General features: G+C 36.7%; 1 protein-coding gene across 2 annotated transcripts; it reads right to left on the reverse strand.

Moving 5' to 3' along the window:
- LOC109728825 (hydroxymethylglutaryl-CoA synthase-like) lies at positions 7,535 to 20,652 on the reverse strand. Of its 2 annotated transcripts, none has more exons than XM_020259355.1 (12): positions 20,375 to 20,652; positions 19,161 to 19,267; positions 14,284 to 14,416; positions 13,891 to 14,034; positions 13,280 to 13,438; positions 11,806 to 11,879; positions 11,626 to 11,701; positions 11,470 to 11,525; positions 10,793 to 10,880; positions 10,568 to 10,708; positions 10,311 to 10,460; positions 7,535 to 7,938 (listed from the first exon to the last, which is right to left on the reverse strand). In XM_020259355.1, exons 1-12 carry the CDS (start codon positions 20,438 to 20,440, stop codon positions 7,711 to 7,713), a joined length of 1,422 nt encoding a protein of 473 aa, XP_020114944.1. In that variant the 5' UTR covers positions 20,441 to 20,652; the 3' UTR covers positions 7,535 to 7,710. The 2 variants fall into 2 exon arrangements, with proteins under 2 accessions (XP_020114944.1, XP_020114945.1); XM_020259356.1 differs by lacking the exon at positions 20,375 to 20,652 and adding an exon at positions 19,712 to 19,730.

A 22,986-nucleotide genomic window follows, 5' to 3' on the forward strand; every position in this document is an offset into this window, starting at 1 on the left:
CTCTTCCTCAACTCTCTATTTTTTGCCTCATCTATATATTGAGGCATCTCTCAATGATGATAATCATTACAACACATAAAGTGAAGTGCGAGAGAAAGAGAGAAAATTCTCCCAATTATATAAATCACTCTTTTAATCATAGGAGAGAGGTCCTCCTATAATAATAGTCTCTATAGTTAATATTCTTGAAATTGCTAGCACAATTTTTGAGGATTAATTTTTTTCCACATTGATACAAGAAATCACGAAAGGAGTTTCGAGATCACTGTGATTGCGTGAAGCATAAATCCTGAAGCAGCTTTGTGTGGATACACATAGAGGCCGGACAAGTGTGTGGTTCAAAGGACCAAAAGTTCAGATCCATCTCAATCGTGAAATAATTTTGATAATTAGCACAGGTTGAAATTCAAACCCTTCTTCTAATTAGATTAGAATAATAATTTTTGTACGTCACACGAGATATTTTGGTACATATATATACTAATATCATAAATGTTATGATATTAAAGTATACATGATTGGATCATATTTTATAAATAAAATTTATTTTCGCTGCATTAAATGTGCATGCACATGCATATATTTCCTTACACCCCCAGCCACCGGAGCCTCATCTTCTCTGCTTCCTCTCACTTTCATCTTCCTTCTCTTTGGTTTGCGCCGAGCCACCCTACCTCCGACTAGGGCTGGCAAATGAGCGAGCGGCTCGCGTTCGACTGGCGTTCGACTCGATATTTGGCTCACTCGAGCTCGACTCGAAATTAAATGAGCCGAGTTTGAACAAAAAAAAAGGCTTGAAATTCATTTTCAAGCCGAGCTTGAGTATTACTTGGCTTGTTCGAATTAGGCTCAAAAGCTCGAAAAGCTCGAAATATATATATATATATATTATATATATATATATATATATATATATATATATATATATATATATATATATATATATATATATATAATAGTAGAGCTACTATGCTATCAAAAGTATAGAGTGATCTGTGTGCTTTCGATTTTTTGATTCTTATGATCAACCTCTTTAATCATTTTTTATCTTTGGATTAATACTATTATTATTGTAGGGACCACTCAATCCTAGGGATATTATTTAATCCTAGGGGACGCAATCATCCAACCATACAATTCTTAATCAAAGGGTCAAAAATTCGAATAACTCAAATCCTCTAATTTTTCGATAGCATAGTAGTTCAACACTATATATATATATATATATATATATATAATATATATTAAAAAATATATAAATATATTATATTTATTATATATAGGCTGAGTGAATAATCTGAGTTAGTTAAAATTGGCGCGCAATATTGTTGGCCCATAAAAACAAACCCAATAGACAAATAAAAGAGCAAAATTTTACTAAATTTATATATTTTTTCTTTCTTTCTTTCTTCACAGAGCATTTTCAATATGTTTCTCTTTCTCTTTTTCTGTCTCTCACCCTAAGTGCCTAAGCCGAAAGCCCTCCAAGTTACCAAGTACAGCATATTCCCGCCGTTGCCTACCTTGCTATTAATTGTGATGCTTGAGAAAATATACAGAATTTTTAAAGTTAAAAATTATTATTCATATAAAATTTTAATTTTAGTTATATATGATTGGATAGTTTAATCAATATTTATCTATATAATTTAGTTATTTTTGATTGCATAAATGAAAATGAATAATGTGGAGATTGAAGCGAAAGAAAAGACATGTGAGCGGAAAAGATTAGATATTTCAACTCATAAATTTTTTTTTCATATATAATACTATATTTCATATAATTATTTTGTATTTTGAACTATTTGACATATTTTTGTATCAAATTATAGATAATGTTCTATACAAATTAAACTATTGATCGTATGATGTCGAGAATTTCAAGCGGCTCGTTTAGGGCTCGAGCTCGCTTGACTCGAAATTAGGCTCGCTCGAGCTCGGCTCGAATTAATTTCAATCCAAGCTTGAGCTTAAATTTAGGCTCGAAATTAATTTCAAGCCGAATTTGAGCCGAGGTAAGCTCGCTCGAGCTCGGCTCGTTTCCACCCCTACCTCCGACCACACCGCTTCTGGGACCTCACTGCTGACACTTCTAAGCTCCATGACCACCCTCTGACCTACCCCGTCACCACTGTGCACCGCCACGCTGGGAGGAAACTGCATGGACTCGATCTAGGGCTCCTCGGTTGCGATCTTAGGATTGCTGCCACCGCCGTCTCCCCAGCTACGCCGCCAGCTTTGGAAGACCTTTGGGGACCCTCGACACCGAACCTAACCACCTCTGATCGTCGCCGTCGTTGGAAACGAAACCCTAACTCGAGCTCCACCTGGGTTGGTCGCGAATTCCCAACGCCGTCACCGCAGCTTCCCATCGGCGGCCAGCGTGAGCACCGGTGTCCCTCCATCGGCCGCACCCACCCTCTATCGGCATGCTGGCCATCATGCTGCCAGAGACTGGGCCAAGCAACCCTACTCCAACAAAACTCGATCTAGGGCTATTTTGAGTGGGTTCTTCTATTCCGGCCATTCGAGAGGCTGCCAAACCTCCAAAGCGTGAGCACGATGACCCCGAGATGCCGCTAACATCCGTGCTCCCCCTGATTGCTGTCGGAGAAGCTCTGCTTGGTTATTTCGACAGTGTTGCTCCCAGTAAACTTTCAAATCAGAGTTCACGTAGCCCCGGCACACTCTTCGACCACCATTCATGCTCCGGACAGTGAGCACAGGCTTCGGTACGTCGAGACCTACCAGCGGGTGTTGTTGGTTGGTCTTGAAGCTCCACAGTTTTCGGTAACGCCCTTAGACCACCGCTTTCAAATATTATTATGCAATTAGTTGGTGGATTAGGGGTTGATGTGCAATAGTGATAACTGGGGCTGCCTCAAGTAGCTAAACTCATTGGTTGTGACCCTCTGGATTGGTTGTCCAAAGTTTTGAAGCCCTCACGAAATCGAAATTGGTTTTGATACGCTTTCCGACAAAATCACCAGCAAAACGTATTTCCGAGTCAGGATTCACTTGTTGCTTCGTGAATGCGCCTGGATTTGCCGTTGAGCCTGGTTGACTGGTCATCCACATTCTCTTGGGTGTTTGGAGGCAACATGTGAGCGATGGAGGGTTCCGGTGCCGAATTTGGCATTTCCGAAAAATCCGAAACTGTACAATTATTGCCAGATAACCTTTTGACGTTGAACCTAGTGTTTGCTGCCTAGGCACCCAAATCGTTGTATTTTGGGACAGCGTGTAACTCATGGTACAAGTCAAAGCGTTCCGAGACACTTTGTGGGTCCCAGAGACATCCCGGTGATTTTTTGAGGATTTTCGACGAGTAACGAAATCGGTTACTGGAGACTAATTCTTCGGAGGTTAAGGGTTTGTAAGTGCATTATTGTGAGTCGATTGGGCTAGACCCTGACTCGGTAGATCTTTTGAAGGTCCGGTCGACGGTCTCGTGCACTTGGGGAGTTAGGTGCCTCGTTGGACACAGGTGGGTACTTTAATCCGAATTCAGTATTGTAGTGCATTCTCGGTGATGTCCCTTCCTCTCTTCCCTTTGCTTATTGTACACACTCATTTCATGTGAGAACATCACCACTTGACTTCACTTCTTGTTGCTCTACTTTAGTTTTTGTCCATATTGTTGTTATGATCTAGAAGTAGAGCGTTAGTATATCCATAGCTTATGCACGATTGACTATCAGTTGTTGACCTGAGTGGTCAGTTCTTGTGAGGTTTGTGATGTTTGATGACCTGATTGATTGCTACACACTTAGGGATTCGATTGTCGACTATTCGTCGACGGATGGCTATTGATCGTATCGCATTGATCGCCACAGCTCATGTGCATTTTCACGTACACCAGTGGTTTGGCTATTGCATCAGTGTTCTTTTTCTAAAAAGTGATTGTACTTCCGACCTGTGAGCCCAAAGTGGTCTATTGCTATGGTCATATATGCCAGATAGAGCAAGCGTGGTTCGCTGCCTGAGGTCTTTAGATCGACACGACGGTTAGATTAGATATATTTGGACTATTCGTCCGGTTGATGCATCCTTATGTTTACAGTAGCGGTAGCTATATGCTTACTATTATTTTCCTTTAGTTCATGTTTGATACTGTATATTTCTTATACTATGTATCTCAGTTATCAGTGAGTACACTGACGCTCGTCGGCTTGCAGTACCCACTGGGAGACCCTTTGCTGGTTTCTCACCCCCTACGCATAACCATCTTAACCTCTTGGGCCTAGCCGCTACTGAAAATGCTATAGCTAGGTTAAAAAGTTTAGTTCTATTATACCTTATAATAAGACTATTCCAAGTCCTAGAAGTGTCACATTCCTCCCCATTTTAAGCTCTGACGTACTCGCCAAGCTCAAACACACTTACAAGTATCAGACAATGCGAAACTCATCTCGCTAGCTTTGTCATTCAGACTCGAGCCTAACCCATCATTCCTAGACCTTGGTTTAGTCTATCATTCAAACTCTAGCTTAGCCGAGACTTATCTCATAATTCCGGCTAGTAATTAGCTTCGATACCAACTATGACGCATCGCTTCCCAGAGGATCACCCATCCTAGAGTTATTTTAGCCCTAGCACGCTTGACCATGTGGGCCCAATGAGTTATTATTATTAGTGGGTCGGGTTGTTATATTAGGTATCAGAGCTAATTTACTAGCCGAAAGTGTGAGACAGCCCCAAATCATTTGGTAATCTTGGGCTATGTATGTGATTGGTTGATTGGGAATATAAGAGGCCACACACCCTAATAATAAAAATTGCACTTAAGCATTTTAGACGGATGGTTTGGTCCCAATGACTTATTATTGCTAGCGGGTCGGGTTGTCGCAGTTGGTATCAGAGCCAATCACCAGCCGGAATTATAAGATGAGTATCAGCTGAGTCAGGGTCTGAATGATAGGCTAAAACAATCTCTGTGAATGAAAGGTTAAGCCAGAGTTTGAATAACAAAGCTAGCGAGACGAGGCTCACATCATTTGATGCTTGTAAGTGTGCTTGAGCCTGACAANTAGATCGTTGGATTAAGAATATGAAATGAAAGGAGGACCGGTGATTTGTGGTATACAGATGTATGGACGAACCAGATTAAGGCAACAATGTCTTTCCTTAATATAAGACCTAAAGCAAAACAATTTTAAAAGTTCAAAGTATAATTAAGTGTCAAACTTAATTATTAGACTAGATTCACCAAATTGAAACTTGACTAAAAGTTCACTTAACTAGTGTTCAATTGTACCCATTTAAAAAAGAGAATATTACATGGGAGGTCGACTAACTTTTAAGAGAGATGCTTCCTATGCACCTTTAGATCTCTCAACCGGTTAAATTCTTCTTAATTTTAATGGAATAAGCTATGCCAACTATAGTAAAGTCCTATATATCTACTCATATAGACACGATTATGGTCCAAAAGCCTCTCACCAATCTCAACACTAATTTTTCAAAATTTATTGAAGAGTTTGGTGCTATATATATATATATATATATATATCCCCGGCTCGACGCCAAGATACCGAATGCTCGAAAGAGGCAGTTGACATTGTGCGTGAGGTTGAGGTGGTTGCATGCATAGAGGACCGCATTGAGGATGATGATACTTAGGATGAGTTTTTGTGACAATTAAATGAGATATCCAGATTCTTGAATGATATGGTAGGCATTGAACATTGAAATGCAAACTTTCCTAGTTCAAGAATCCATACATACATGGCCCAAAGTAGGGACAAAGCCAAGATTCAATCACAAAAGCAGCCAAAATATGTACAAATAAAAATTTTAGCAGATAAATAAGATTTTAACTACTCAAATTTTTGATAAAAAAATTTAGTAATTAGATAATTAATGTTAAAAAATATTAAATTTTTTTTTTTAATTTACACTCGCTTAACTTTTAATTATTTTATTTGTATTATTCTATTCAATAAGTTAAGAATTTTCCTAAATCTAATAGTAATTTAATTAGAATTTAATTTTTTTAAATTTTTGTTAATAAAATAATAACAACCAATGATTAATATTTAACATAGCTATTAAGTTTAGCATTCTATTTTATTTAGTTAAATAAATTAGCTCATTAAAAATAATTAGAAAGTTAAAAATGTATAAATAAAATATTTAAAATTGAAATGACTTATTTTAAAATGCACTACAATTAAGAGGTTCTTAGTATATTTTCACCTATAAAATACATAAGAAGAGAGAGAGAGAGCTCTAAACTAGTATTAAAAGTTTTTTACAAGACAGGCTCATATATTTTAAAAATTAACTAAAAATTTATAAACTATCAAAGGACTATAAAATAAATATTGAAAAGTTGAGAGCAGCCATGGCCCCTTTGGGTCTATATATGGTTCCGTCCCTGGCCCAAAGTCTTTATATCTTTTTGTCTTTTAATTAATTTTCTCTTTTCCATCCAAATTGTTTTTGCATCAAACTTATGTAGTACTCCAATAACTAATCTTGCTTTTCTCATCCATCACTCCTGAGCCATGCTGCAGTGTGTGGGTGACTTCGCGTTTGCTACAATGAAACCAGACCACAGGAACTATTTGGATTCCGATAGTACAATAATGAGGTGTTTGGATTGGTGTCTGTTGAGGCTGAACTCGAGTTTGGATGAAGCAGCTATATATGTTTGGATGTTTGATTTGATGTAGGTGGAAAGTGACTGAACCGAACTTATTCTAATCGTTGAATCAAATTAGTCCCAAGTCATTTTCCCTCGGTACGACGTTCTAATCGTTGAATCAAATTAGTCCAGAGTCATTTTCCCTCGGTACTATCTGTCGCTCGTCACTGTGGACGCCAGCAACCCCAACCCCAGGGTGCCCACAGCACAGCCCCTTCTGTCCTCATCCCCGGCCCCCGAACCCCACTCTCCTGCAGCCGTCCAACCTCATCGCGGAACCCCACTCCCCCGCAGACCGCAGCCATCCTACCTAGGCGAATCGCTCATCGTGAAATAAAACAATTAGTGTCAGAATCTAATTTTGATGAAGAAACTTGCATCACTACAAACAAGAAATGAAACTAAAATTTAGTAAAGGTTAAATATTGCTAAATACATATTTCCTTCGAATTATAATTACATCAATCCAAACACCCCCTTTAGCGCACTGTTGCGCTGAAGCATCCGAATAGGCTCCATTTGACAGGAGGAGAGCCCGTGTCTAATGACGAAAATTCATTGTTTGGATTCCACGAAAGTGATGCAAAACAATAAAGTTGCTATTCCGCCCTCAATACATCTGTAGTCACCCACAAGTTTGACCAAAAATTTCTTGATCCAGAGAGAGCAAACTCTAGTATATCTTATCTTTCTTTCACTAAATTTTAGCAAGCAAAACTCAAGTGTAATCTGTTTGTAGCATACAAATAAAACCAATAGTCACATTTTTGTTTAAAAACGCAGTCGCAACAAAGAAGATTTGAATTTCAGCCACCCTAGTTATCAGAAAGCCAACAAGATAATAAAAGATTACCAAAATGACCAGCAAACATTCAAGACAATTACTGATAAACTAGAAAGCAGGATCCAACTTTCATTATCGAAGAAAAACAACCGCCTTCTGGTCAATAAATAACAGTTCGATCACAAGGACCTGACAAAAAGAACGAGAATGACGATAAGAAAAACAAGAGTGTTTATTAACTCATACACCCGAAAGGAATGCTGCAGATCAAATTTCGCTAGTGTCCATTTGCTAACGGAGCATTGTTGCTGTTGATGGATGTTCCACTGGTTACATCGTCATCTTCCCCCTTCTTGTTGTAGAATCTCCGGTACATGGAGTCAACCTTTGTTAGGTAGAACGTTCCAGGTGACAACAAACTTGTATCCTTTGTTGTCTCAAAGTCCTTGGCTCCGTATCGGTGCTCCATCAACTTCAATGTCTTGACAAATTTCTCAGGTGCAAACTGCACGAAAGGGAAAACAGCCCAGAGATAATTGACGATTTAAAAAGATCAATGAACAAGAATAGATATGTAGGTAATACATAAGGAAATATTGATAACATCATAAATGAGAATTTTGCAAACATCAACAGCATCCCAGTTGCACTTGACATACGACTAAACATCGTGAAGACATACGACTAAGCATCGGGAAAGCATAAGAAACATTCAAAGGATTTGAGTATTCGAATTAAAAACTTACATCGTCATTGTTGAATCTTTTCTTTATTTATTTATTTATTTATTTTGAGAACTGGATCTTGGCCTTGGGTAGCTAAAACCCAAAACCTTAATCCCTCCTATGAGGCTAGAACTCATGACCTCACCCTTTTCTTTAGCACCGAGAATCTCAGTTGTTCGGTGTGTTTGTAGAAAGTACAAAGGAATGTAGGGTACAAGGAAAAAGGCTTTCCGCTTTTTTCAGTATCTCCTATCTTGTATTTGGTGTGTGCTGCTATTATTTTCTTGAAATGTGTTAGGCATATGATAAGTTGCTTCAACAGCTAATAGGAAACGGTAGAAAAACCAGTCCATTTGATTTCTGTGGATAACTAGGTATTATGTCAGGAGGCAATATCAGGAAAAAACTAGAGAAAAACAAAGCGATGCATCAGTTGAATCGGTTACCCACGAGTTAAAATGATTTGCTCGTCAATTATGGTGTCATTGTCTCAAACGCTCCCCCAAATTAGCCACAATCATTTAATTATAGTCATGATTGCTATCTCCCACAACATCTCTAGCACTTTTGCAAATGTAGGCTTTGGATCACACATTGAACATAGAATAGGTCGACTGAAGATCAAGCTAGTCTGCGCAGAAAAATATCTCAAGATGCCCAAACAATATTGGTCCATGTGGTGATATATAAAACTATTCTAGCAGTCCTCAAAATTCGCAACCAACTATTGTACCTTCCTTTCTCTCTCATGAAGACCGAAGAAATCATAAAGATTTTTGTACACCATTCACTGTCTCTCCAAAGTTTTAAGGCAGCCAAATGAATACAAGATGATTCATAAACCAAAATGAACTAATTATTTACCACAGCATACCCACCACATTCTTAAAAAATAAGGTAAACCTCAATTTGTCCATGTGTGGTATGCACATTCACTTTGTCACCCTATGGTTCAAAAAGTTGTACATAACCATTCTTTGATTTTATTTTTGTTTCACCTTTAGGACTTACTGTAAAACATAGTAGCAAAGTGATACTTTTTGCAAACCATATGGGAGTACAATATAGTATTTTACCATTCTATAATTTGCATTTTACCACTTGTGGTTTGCCAAATATCATTTTACTAACCTATTTAATGGCAGGTTATGATGGCGAAATAAAATAAAACTATAGGGTAATTAAGTGCAACATTTTGAACCACAAAGTGACAGAAAATAAAAAAGCGCTAAACCATGAGAGAAAATTGAAAATCACTTAGGGTGTGTTTGGTTTCACGTAAAATTAGCTGAAAGAAAAATTTCGAGCCTGAAATTAGTTCTCCTAGCGTTTGGATTGACGTAAAATAATTTTCCACAAAATTTTTTTTTACTAATTTGATGGTAAAGTAAGCTTTTCGTTTTCCACCTTAACTTTATGGAAAACGAAAACTATTGAGAAAACACATGAGGCACACGACGCGTTCAAAGCAACGCGGTCCATGAGCTCTCACACAGGGTTCGTGGACTGCGCCACTCACTCTCTCTCTCTCATGTGTGTGTGTGTGTGTGTGTGTGTGTGTGTGGTATATAAGAGAGGGTACAAAATTATTTTATATATTTTATATTTTTATTATACAGTATTATATGGATACTATTACATATATTATATTATATACTTATCAATTTATCATATTATATAATTTTTGATATATTTAATTTATAAATATAAATATAAGTTATAATAATAATATATATAGCTTACTAATTATTATAAATAAATAATATATAAAATATATAATAAAATAAAAAATATTTACTTTTTTTCTTTCAAACAAACAAGTGTGGCTAAAAAATAGTTTTCTTTTCCTACAAACCAAACACTAAAAATTGTAAACAAAAATTTTACGGAAACTTTTTTCCACTGAAATTTTTTTTTCCAGTCTTACGTAGAACCAAACCGCCCCTAAAAAAAGGTAGAGGATAATATGGCTACTGAATTACTAAATGCTAAAAAGTGCATATGAAACCTCAGATAAATGTCTTTAGTGCATGCACATGACACAAATAATATTTATCTTTTAAGGACAAAATATCGTCAAAAGAGATATTACTGACAAAATGTTAGTGGGGAACTTTCATGATTAACAAGCAAAGAAAAACAAGCTACATACCACATGTCTTGACTCCAGCTTTTCTTGGACGTTTAGCACAGTAGCAATGTTTGATAAGCTGAAGGGATGCTGACCGTCCTGAAGCTTAAATGAGAACATTGTGGAAGAAAGACCACTACCGTATGAGAACATCACAATTCGTTTTCCACCCTATAAAAGTAATCAAAACTAATCAAGCAGCTGCATATAAAAACTAAAGTATCTAATATCGTTATTGAATATGGATAGTAATGCATTGCAGAAAAAGCACAAAGTACCAGAGATGTATGCTTGTTATGGATAACAGAAGCCAATGCGGCATACAGAGATGCAGTGTACATGTTCCCAATTTGCTTTGGCAGCAAAGTGGAGGGTTGAACTTTCGCATCATACAATTGCTTTGCAACTTGTTGGGATACCTGAACATTTTGATAGACATGAACAATAAGGACACACAAAGGAAATTCAATAATACTTGATGGATTAACAACCTGATAAGTTACCTTTTCAAGATCACGGCTCTGGTAACTTTCATCACCAGTCAAATTTGCGAACGGTTGCAGCTTTTCAATTGCATCATTCTCAACAGAGCTAAGGAAAAAAAAAACAATAATAAAAATGATAGTGTAGTGGACAAAGCCCGAAAATATGGTGTTACTTTTAGTATACTGATATCCTGATAGTATGATCATGCATAACAAAGATGTTTCAATTAAATGGTAGAGGGCGGCGATTGATTAAAAGATGGAACACCTTTATTTAATCTTTTTTTTCCATTTTATGGATGTAAAGCCTATAGGCAACCTTCATTCAGATGACTTCAGCAAATTTTAGCACAAAAAATGTTAGTCCAGATTATTTTAATGTTCGTGTGAGGAAACAGCCATAATTTGTGAGTTGTGAGTCTATGCTCAATACTACTCAGCAACATAAATGACTAGTAACTAACTTCCTATAATTATTGCTTATATTCCTTCAAAGTATGCAACCTTAATAATTAATCTTCATGTTTGATAAGCAAGTCTCATTAAAAAAGCTTTCAAAAATGATTATTATCATTAAGAAGTGAATCAATTTTGCAGTCTGATTTAAAAATCTCAAAAATAATTATACAAGCTGCAGTTGCGATCTACCGTTTAACTCAGTTTACAAGAAAAACTAAAAAGAGGAAGAAACAAACCTGCAGTTGCGCAAGAAGTCATTGAAGTAAAGTCGGGCAAAGCTTTTCTGTACAAGCTGTGATAACAAAATAAAGAAGAAAACCAAGTAACTCCTCATGCGTATATAACTATACATAATACATTTATAATCTATTTTATAACGAAGTATATCATACCTTGTTGTAGGGAGAATGGAACACAAAATAGTCTCCATTAGAAATGGAGAATTGCTGTCCTTCAAGCTTTCCATACCTAATGACATGAATGAAAGTAATAAACATCAAAACCGGATAAAATGTAGGCAAATAATAAAAGACATACTAGCATTAACTTTGTTAACAGTTGTTACAACTTACTTGCTACAGTATCGCCTATAGCACGAATCTAGAGCCATGAGATAGCATGTCTGAGATAACTTTCCATCGACAACCTACAATTCATGAACATAATTCCTAAGAAAGGAGATGAATATAGGATAATCTGAAGCACTGAATCTTAAGAAGAATGCCAACTTCAAATTTAAATTATCCAGAAAAGACAAAATTCAGCATTGACATATTAGTGGAACATAGTATGGGTCAGCTGAGGGGAAAGTTGAAATACTCGATCCACTTAGGTACTAGTTACTGAAACAGAGTTCACATACTGGTAGAACATAAGTGTGAGTGAGCTGAGGAGAAATTTGAAATACTTTGTCCTCCTAGCTAATGGTTACTGATTTGAAGAAGTACAACAGCCAACATACATCTAGTTAAACTCCTAATATTGACCCTGTTGGGATTTGGAGAATGAGCAAAGTACTTGAAATGCTTAGAAATATACCAACTGTAGTAAACTATGCAATAATAGGGTGGCAATTTTTACAGGGCTAAACACCCACTCTACTCTTACGTCATTATCACTTGAGCCTCTTCTGGCAATCTTCACTTAGGGTTCCGTTTGAAAATATAATTAAAGATTTGTTAAGAATTATGACATACCACAATTGCCCTTCTTCCTCCCTAACTTTCCCTGCTTTCTTCTCTCCCTTTTCCCGACAAAATCTAACCAAAAAGCTATACCAAGGAGAGGAAGAGAAATATGGAAAAAAGTAATAAGCAGTGGTGGCAGTGATAAAGGAAGAAGGGGAGAACGATAGGAAGGGCCAAGGATGGGCAGGAGGATTAGGTAGAATAGGATAAGGAGTCGGCATACATGGTGTAGAGGAGGATAGGTAGATGACTGGTTTTGTCACTTTACCGTCTCCCTTAACACTAACCCCTAGACAGATTACTCGCAAAACCAAGGATTTTTAAAGGCTTTAATTATCATGAAGGTTATTATCATGAAACTCGCGACGTTTCGTAGAGTATGCTGCATTATAACTTAGGAAGTCATGTACGTGAATTGGGGACCAAATATTGTGCTAAACCATAGAAAATAGATAGTCCTGATTGAGAGCCAAGAATTTCCTTAAGATGAGGTATAAAGGGGAATCCTAAAGGGAAGTTTCTCTAATTCTTACTATGATATGTCACATAGTAATGCTCGGGGACCTTTACACATGCCGTGATGAGTCAGTGGCATCTCAAATTTCACTTTAAGTTATTGCATGAACCAATCAGTATAGATACTTATATGGCAACATGAATTCAGATAAGAAAACTCTCAAATTCAAGAGCACAAACAACTTCTCGTTCTTTTATACCATTATTTGTCAGATAGCTTTCAATGATTTATATTTAAAAGTTCTCGGAAGTCAAAAAATCCTTTGCCATCAATTCAATGATAAACAATAAATGAGAAGCTGCACATGAAGTAAAGCACATAGAAGGATGGGAGGAAGCAAACCGGATATTCGCTAGCAAGATCGGGCTTGTAGAAATCATAAACATGAGCCATGTGAGTTCCCCTAAATTTACTTTCAAAAGAAATAGGAGCATTTGGCCCAATTAGCATGGCAATTGCAGCTGCACCACCGGTAGGCCGAGCTGGCCCTTCTGCATAAACCTGTGAAAACAAGCACAGCAAAAGTGAGGGAAACGTATTGGCACTTTAACGGATATCATATCCTGCAAACAGAAGATAATAGGAACATTTATCTGTATAGAACATAGTATAATAAATGAATATGTATCTTTACGTATGAGAGAACACAGGTTTCTTCTGAATCAAACAAATGTCGGACATTAGCAGCGCTTGTCATGACACCCGCACAAGAAGTGCCAGTGTGCCATCGACACAGCACAGTTTAGCACGCCTTGGCATACACCCTCTTTTATATGTCAACATGGTTGGCACAGGCTTATCATTACGAGTAGTAAAGGCAGCATGTGTTGGCAATGCCGGGCTATGCCAACTAATATGGAAATTCTTGGATGATATTTCAGAATCTTTAATGTAATCATAAGAGAAACATCTAAAAGGAATCAGCAGAAAAGTAGACCAATTCTATAACCTACCGCACTATCTGTACAAACAACGAGTCCATAACGGCCATCCCAAGAGTTGCTCTCAACCCAATTCACACAGTTTAGTAGTGCAGCAGTTCCTCCATAACACGCATTAGTCGAGTCAACACCTTCGATATCCGTGTTACCATATTCCTGAAATTTTTTAATGAACATTGCCAATTAGTAGTTACTAAGAAAAGCATTGTGAAAAAGAAGGTCAAACAATTCGTTATTTCAAGGAATGCGACGTTGGCAACACTCAACATGTTAAACATACCAATAATCTTTTCAAGCCAAACAGACCAGGATACTAACTGAAAAAAAAATCCCTAATGATGTTTCAATATTTCCATACATATTACATAAAAAAGGGACTCAAAAACAAAAAAAGTTTGAATTAACCTCAAAAATTTGCATTAGCCAAGTCTTGATAGATTTGCTTTTGTCTATCACAGTCTCACTACCAACTTCCAAGCGTCCGATTAGCTTTGGATCGACCTGATACTTTTTTAGCAGGGAAGTAACTACCGTCAAGCTGCACAGCAGTGTTAATCAGTATTCAAATCTTAAAGAATAGCATCTACATATACAGATGCTATATTAAATTATGAAAAAAAAAAAGAAAAAGAAAAAGAAAAGAAAAGAATATATGCATGCTCTTTTCATTTGTCAAGCAAGTCATAAAGATGAATAGAAGTGGTGGGAAAAAAAAAACTTCTAAAGCAATAGAATAGTCTTGAAAATCATTAATAACATCCTGATTTCTACATAACCTTGGCAAGTATCGGATGACTATTTAAATAAGATGTTGATAACAATGCAAAAGCACTCTAGCCTATAAGAACTAAAATCAATTGCTAAAGATGCAATTTCAGTCCATGAGTCTTTTCCTATGTTGCCACACAATACGGAGTACGGGGATAGGATACGACACGATACGGATACCGGTGAGACAGCAATTCCTAAAACTCTAGGATACTATACGGGGTATCACTTGAAAAATATTATTTAAATATATTTAAATATATGTTGATTATATGTAATGATACATTGAGAACAATCAGAATATCTGGAGTATATTAAGGAATATATTCTAATAGCATTAACTTGATATTGTTTTACATATGTTCCTCAAAAAAAGTCAATCAGTATAAATAATGAATTCAAAAAAGTATCAACCAACTGTCATCACACTGATCAAATGAGTAAAAATAGATATGTATTGGCACAAACTAGATAATTATCATTACAATATTTACATGTCTGTTTTAGTTAGTTCTATTATTAAAAATAGTAAAAAAAATATGTCCAAAGTAGCCAATGTATAAGATATCTAAAAAAAAATCATATTTTGTCTTAGCCTTTGTTGCTTAATGCGTAGTTGACAATTAGATTAAAGAGGATGTATATACATGTATGAAGATATAGAATGAGAGGGAGGCGCCTTTACGCATTCAACGAGTAAAAAGATAGATCGAAATGAATAAGTTGAACACGAGATTGGCGTGTTTTTCTCGAACTCTTTTCCTTCTTTCTATAGGTTTTGGACAGGAGTTTTGTTGAAAAAATTTAAGTTTCGATCATTTTAGATCAAAAAAGACCTGCCGTTAGCCACCGTATCCACCCGTATCCGAGCCGTATCGATATTTTTTTTATTTTTTAAAAGAATGCCCGCAGTACTTCTTCCGTAACGGACACGTATCCGATAGCGCGTATCGGTTCCGATACGTATCCGATACGGTACGGATGAAATTTGAAGTAAGGCGTATCCGTGCTTCATAGATTTTTCTCAGCCACAAATATCAAAACCCTATGAACCTAACAATATTGCAGCTCTTAATTTTCTACATGATATTTGAGAACTTTTCTATACAATTGGTTGTTGTCAAAGAACAAATTGCCTATGCTTTTTCAACGAACTAATATTAGCCTCTTAAACAAACAATGCATTACATCATTATTGTAGCAAATAAGAGTTTTGAGTCACCAGCTTATTTTAGGGCGTTATGAATTGTTTTTAAACATTACATTATACGAAAAATGGTCCAAACAAGGTTTTAAGTGCCGCGGCACAGGCGTATCCACACGTGACCGTTTACCGCGCAACAAGATACCGGCACGATACAAACCTCATGCCGATGCACAGCTTTTAAAACCCTTATTCTTTAAATTATTAAGTAATCGTTCTCAATTAAAGTTCAAAAAGATATGATAAAAATAATAATAATAAATTAGTTAGGATTTATTTGTGCTAAAAGAAAATAAATATTTCATACTTATTATGTGTCGCGCACACAAGAATTTTTTTGACCTGCACACCATTCGGCCACACTCGGCAAGACGGGCGTGGCCGTACAGTGCCGCAAGTGTTCACGGCACTGAACCCGCTGCCACGGCACTCTAATCTTGGTCCCACAAATACTTCGTTGTGAATTCTCTGACTTCTCAAAATCATTTTCCTTCCCTTAACTTCAATCAAAAACAAAAATAACTCCAATGATCGACTCTACCCCTCCAGGCTTTAGCCACAAAAAACAAAGCCAGTGCTTTTATGTATCATTGCTGAAAAATCAAAATTATTGATTTTTTAAAGTAGAGTGCAAGTTTAAACAAAGTTTTTTTTGGCTGGATCCATTTATTTAATTTTCAGATTGCCTAGTTAATATGCTGATATGATTATGGGATTGGGTGACAATTAGTTAGCGTCGCGGTGGAATCATATGTTAAAAGGAATAGGTAAACCAGTAAATAAGCAGAGTTGTGCATCATATACTGTGTACCTAACTTACATTAGAAGCAATAATATGGAATGACCTAAAGTGCCAGCACAGATCTGCCAATTTAAATGTTAATAAATAGTAAGCATCAACGTACCATAGAAACTAGAAAGTTTCAGAAAGAGAGGTATCAAGTAAATTAATCACTTTAGGTTCATTGAATAAAGGACTACACAGAACATCTGCTAGTAGAATTAGAAAAGAATACTCATAAGGGCGAAAGTCAATGAAAATACACCTACCCAAAGACTTGAAGGTCCATGTTTGAGTGAGTGATCAATTCATGATGGAGGTATTTGAGGTGAGCCAAGTGACATTTTGTGCTTTCTCCACCGCACCTCCTCGTGTATTCAAGGCTATAATTTTTGAAAAGACACATATATGAGAAACTTTACATTTAAATCTCATGATGATAGGAGTCTTGGTGACTTTATTAACTAGGAGCCCTTCAGTAGTGAATTACAAGCTATGTTGACTAATTATAATTTTCTGTTCGTATAAAGTTTAAACTTTGTAAGAAATAAGAGAAATTTATTGAATCGACAAGTCACACATAAATACTTATTTTATACTTGTGTAGGTCAGATTTCAACAAAAAAGGTTGACAGATTACGTACATAGTTATAAGTTCTAATAATATACATGTTTCTTTTTTGAATTTTACAAACTATGCCATATCGATATTCTTACTTCTTATGGTACAAAATGAATTTGATTTCCCCTATTTAGGATCATTATTGATAAGTATCCATACTTGTAAGGTTTTTACTATTATTATAACTGTAAAGATATTATATTTAGAGAATAATTAATATTGAATTTCAAAACCAGAAAAAAAGTCTTTTCATGTCCAGAAAGTTCCACCTAAGAATCATCTATAGTCAGTAAAAATTTGATTGCTCCAAAGAAGTGATATCTAATTTTTAAAAAATGTTATTTATAGTAAACTGCCAATAAATTTTTCATTCACATTTCACGAAAAAAGAATAGCAATGTGATGTGATGTGTGTTGTGTGTGTGATGTGTGGTATAGGCGGGGTGAAAGCTATGGCACATAGTTATAGAATGTGTTAAAAACAAGGTGGTTTTCCTTGTATGTTATGCATAGGAATGCTTATCAACCGATGTGTCAACTGATAGGTCGAAGTAGATGTTTAGTAAGATAGCAGAGGAGAGTGTGTCTGTGCTGCGGAGCATGCTGTTAATAGTTCACTGGTACATTAATGTGTCAGTATTGCTGTGCCTCACTTCAGCCCTAGGCTGCCATAAGTAGACGAAAACTCTGATAATAGCAAGTTCGAATGTGACAAGGGAAATAACGAACATAAGATTCAGTATCTCAAATGCCTATCGTAGTTCAAAACCTTGCCTTCATCTTCTCTCTGTGTTTAAGCTTCAAAATGGTTGTAGTCGTATCAAACATTACGAAGAGATTTTCTTGGAAAGGAGCTTGGAAGATAGGCACGCTGTTTAGCGATGCCTGAAAAAGATAATTGTAGGAGATAAGGAAGGAGGGCTAGGCGGATCTCACACACCCAGTACAAACAATGAAATTCTCAAACCTCAAGTGATCCATCAAACAGGGCACATAAGTTCAAAATAAAACTTAACAAGAATCATCCTCTAGCTGAGATAGTTAACTATTTGCTACTGTCCTGAGTCATGTATACTCTGCTCCAAACTTTCTTCTCTCTAACAAGCAACTCAAAGTTATGATGTTGCATAAGAAATGCCCACAGAGGAGAGACACTCGCCAGTCTAGGCTTCTAAATGTCAATGTTTCACAAACTATATCATACACAATGCAAGAAATTAGGATGGGCAAACAACAACTACTCCTAAGCAAAAAAAAAAACAGGTCCGGCCGTTAGCTACCACTTTAAAAGGTTGTGACAACAACTGTTCTCACAAATAGATCACATGTTCCTCTAGACATAATATTGATTTAGCACAAAGAGACTTTTTAAAAGAGTGACATTCATCTAGTATTCTTACCGCATTATTAGAGCGGAATGCACTATCTTGCTAAGGCTTAACAAATCAATTAATTAATGCAAAAGCATACCAAAGGAAAAACAAGATGTAGTTTACTTATTATCTTACGTTTGAGAATTGCATGTCTCTGTAAACTGATGTATATGACAACAATTCTATAGTAAGTACAAAATTATAACATGCTACTTGAGCAACTAAGGAGTAATATAATTTCAACTATTCATTTGCCCGATTCAAAATATTTTCTCCGCTGATAATGGGTGCAATTTGACATATTAATCTTGTCGGTGTCACGCCAGGATCAAAATAGACTTTGATAAACATCACAGAATATAATATAGAAAAAACAATGCATGTGGCTTAATAGAAAATTCTCTTGGTACTAAGAATTATAAGCCGTACATTATGGCAATCTTAGCCACAAAATATTTGGTTTTTGTCGCAAAACATAAAAAAAAACAAAAAAAAAAAAAAAAAAAAAAAAAAATCTGAAAGGAGGAAACTCACCTCATGGATATCACATCTTCCAATTCTGTGCAAAAAGCCATGCAATCTTGGCCTAGTCCAATGGTGTACTTACCCTTGCTTGCTCCATCATGAGCCTCGAGGGCCTCCTGAAGTAAGAATATGTAGACATTAATCATTTCCCACAAAGCAAGAAATACAAAAGACAAATTTTTTAACACAAGCTAGTTATAATAGCAACAGGGAATGCAAAATTTTCTAGTAATGGACCAACACCAACGTGGTTCTCAAAAAACAATAGTGGACCATCTATTTTGTCTGAACTCTGCACCTACCTCTATTACTTGATTGAGGCGTTTTAAATAAGACTCGGAAACTATATTTTTCAAAAAGTTTAAACATGATTGCAAATCAAAGCTGACATCCTTGTTCCAAGACGTTATTTCACCAGTTGTATGTACACAACCATATACAGAGACATCCAATAAATAAACATATATACTGAGCGTACTAATTTTCAATTTTCCACAGCAAGTTATCCGAAAATCCTAAACTGTATCAGAATAACATAAAAATAAGTACTCTCAACCAACCTATATGACCTTCCCTCCTTTGCACATCAATTGCTTTAATCTTCTCTCTTACATTGCAATCCAAGAAAGAAAAGCCTAACTCAACCTCTTTTAAAGTAATAAGGAACATGTGCTCCCAAACTGAAAAGGTTCCACTACTTGACTTTCCACCGCAAGTAATCCCAAAATCCTAAACTGTACCAAAATAACCTTAAAAAAAAAATTTATTTCATCTATAGCCCATATGATCTTGCCTCCTTTGCACATCAAATGTTTAATCTTCAATTTTTACATTGCACTTCAAGAAAGAAAAACCTGACTTGAAATTACTACGGACAGACACAGCAATTCTCTTCTTCTTTTTTCTTTTTTCTTTTTTCTTTTTTTTTTGCTCCATAATTTCTCCAAATATCCAAGCATTTTTAGCAACACCAGATTTTGTCGAGTCCAGGGAGAGCCATGCATTCCAAAGCAAGCATATCCAACACAATCCAAAGGTAGCAAAATCAAATGATTCTACGAGATCTCCTCCCCAATAAATCAACAATGTGGTATTAAAAAAAACAAAAGAGCAAACCAAGAAAATTGCAACTTGATGATTAAACTCCAAGAAAAATATAAGCTCAAATCCATTAAAAAAAAAAAAATCCGAGCATTTTAACGAGAACAATCTCCGAAAATCACCTGGTGCACGCAAGTAGGAGGGAAGTAGATGTCCATGGCGAGAATCCCCACATCCTTGCAACCCATCGTGGCCAACCCCCCTCCGAATCCCCCACAAAACTCCAGAAAAAGTTTTTTTTTTTTTTTTTGTTTCTTTTTGGATCCTAAGGAGCACAAATAAGAGGAACCTCTTATTCGTCCTCTTCTTCTTCTTTCGATCGCTCGAGAGAGATCGATCGCTGTGATGCGAGAGCGATGCGCTTCTCAAGTCTCGACCCCGGGCGGAGGCAAAAGCGGCGCTGGGACATTTCCATTTATAGCCCTCGTCCCGTCTCGTTCTCCGCACTGTTTGTTGGCCTTGTATTTCGCTGTAATTACGACGTGTGCCATCTCCACTGGACCGGCGCTTGATCGCTCGCGGGTTCGCTGAAGATTCCGGCACGTGAGCGGCGTCGCGCCCCGGGATGGAGAATTTCTGCGTGAACGCGGTATACCACGTCAGAAGTCCTGACTTCGAGAAACATCGATTAGAATGCTCTGATTGGCAGTCTGCGGATGAAGTTCTGAATTTGGTTCACGTAATAGTTACTCGTACAGAAAGGCTGGGAAACAGTTGCCAGTGGACCCGCTTTGTCTGGCCGTTGGATCTGGATCGGACGGCGGAAGAGTGATTGAGGGGATTTGAATCTTGATCCGCTTTAAATGGTTCCCGGCTGACACGGACAACTGGCACAAACCGTGTTATGATTAATATTATCCGAAACTTTGTCCACCACGTCATGCTGTGGACCGCCAACTTACGCTTTGAAATATATATAATCGCCAATGGACAACTGTCCCTTTGAAATATAATCGCGCGCTCTGATATTGCAAATTATATAACCTTGCAAAAATTCCAAAAAAATTTAGATTTTACTTGGAGCATGCCCTAAACATTTAGGCGTACCAAGGGTAGAGAGTTATAATTGCATTTTGAGAAGTACGGGCTGTTCTTCCACCTTGAGCTTGAAACCCTCAAAACTTTCCTTTCCTTGCATGTCGATTTGTCACTAGATTTTTCTTCTTGAATTGGTTTTTGTGTTATTCGGCTTCCTGTTGTTGGTGAGTTTTGAACTTATTCTTGGTGTTTTGGGTATGGCACGCTTGATCGAGTACACCCCAGTGGCTGATCGACATAGTAGATTGGCATCAGATTCCGGTGATAAGTGATTCAAGCTCAATCACCTCTATAGGACGGTCAATCGAGCTTAGACCTAGGTCAACTAAGATTGGACCCTAGGTCGACCAAGGGGCAAACAATACCACCTAACAACTTCGTTTTCAACTACTGACCACCTTATGGACCGAAAAATTGTGAATAGAATATTATTATTAAATATATATGCTCTAAAAGCCAACCAGGCCGACACTTGCATTCATTTTAAAACATTGTTTTGTACTTAACATTTTTATTATTAATAAAATTGGGCTTTATTTAACTTTTGTTGTGTATGTGCTCATGAGTTGTCTAAGAAATTAATAAAATGATGATGCGTATTCTCAATACTTAAGAATTTGAGGCATGCATATGTCACTGGTGATTAACTTCTAAATGCTCTAATCGATGGATCATCAAGGCCGGGACTGTGATTACTCTTATAAGATTGGTGCACGTGTTACTTTCCATTCAGGGTAGACGAGTGTCAAGACCACAGGGTGGGGACATTGAAGCGAGCACGCGGGTGGTTATTAGAGAACAAGGGTATCAAGCATGGCCAATACAAGAAGTCACTTGTATGTCTACTCATTAGTCAATGACTTGTACGATGTTTCAGTTGTGTCAGTAGTCCTTCGACCTGCGGTGCCTCAGCTATTCACAATAAGGTTACTGTAGTTTGATTGTATATACTATTGGTCCTTAGCCAATGCATGGGTCCTTGCGGTGCATATTTTGTCACACCCTAGGCTACAACAGAAGGCCCCAGGTACGCTAACAAATCTATTGCATGCACTAGGATGCACCCCGTACACACAAAATGTCATCAATAACCTGTCAAAAGTAATCATGCCAGAAGTCCACCATCAATAGATATCAGACTCCAACATCAACTACATACTATAGCAACACTATAATATGTACAATCATCCCAATAACACTCGTCAAAACATACAACATCAGTGACTCCGCTAGTTCCCAAAACACTTTTACAGGTTGTTATATAAGATTGATGGGTGGCCCGTCTATACACGTATAAGAAGGATAGAAGATGCTAACTATCCGTGATCCTCATACCTTGATCAGCCGCTGATATAAAGGGCTCTAAGAAAGAAGCAACAAAAGAGGGCATGAGAACTATAATCAATAGTCTCCAGTGGGTACATTCGACGATGCTGACGATCTACACCACTAGGTCCACTAGAAGCATAAGGCTTAATTTGGTTCGGGAATTAGTAGAAACTAGTTATACCGGGGATAGGTACAAGTATGGGTTTTTGTAAGAATAAGGGTACTTTTTTTTTGTTTGGATAAAAATATGAGTATAAGGTAGAACNTAAATTTAAAATTTAAAAACTAAAAATATCAAATTTAAAATTTAAAATTTAAAAATATCAAATTTAAAATTTATAATTTTAAATTATAAATTTTAAAAATT

The sequence above is a fragment of the Ananas comosus genome, linkage group 24, assembly GCF_001540865.1.
Source record: "Ananas comosus cultivar F153 linkage group 24, ASM154086v1, whole genome shotgun sequence".
In the NCBI taxonomy this organism is placed as follows: Eukaryota; Viridiplantae; Streptophyta; class Magnoliopsida; order Poales; family Bromeliaceae; genus Ananas; species Ananas comosus.

Bases quoted from the DNA above. Each gene is read 5' to 3' on its own strand.
- LOC109728825 (XM_020259355.1), bottom strand. From the start codon at position 20,440: ATGGGTTGCAAGGATGTGGGGATTCTCGCCATGGACATCTACTTCCCT. The intron at 13,439-13,890 runs GTAGGTTATAGA...TTGTTTTCACAG, and splicing joins TTGTTTGTACAGATAGTGCG to GTTTATGCAGAAGGGCCAGC. The intron at 11,526-11,625 runs GTATGATATACT...TTGTTATCACAG, and splicing joins TCCATTCTCCCTACAACAAG to CTTGTACAGAAAAGCTTTGC.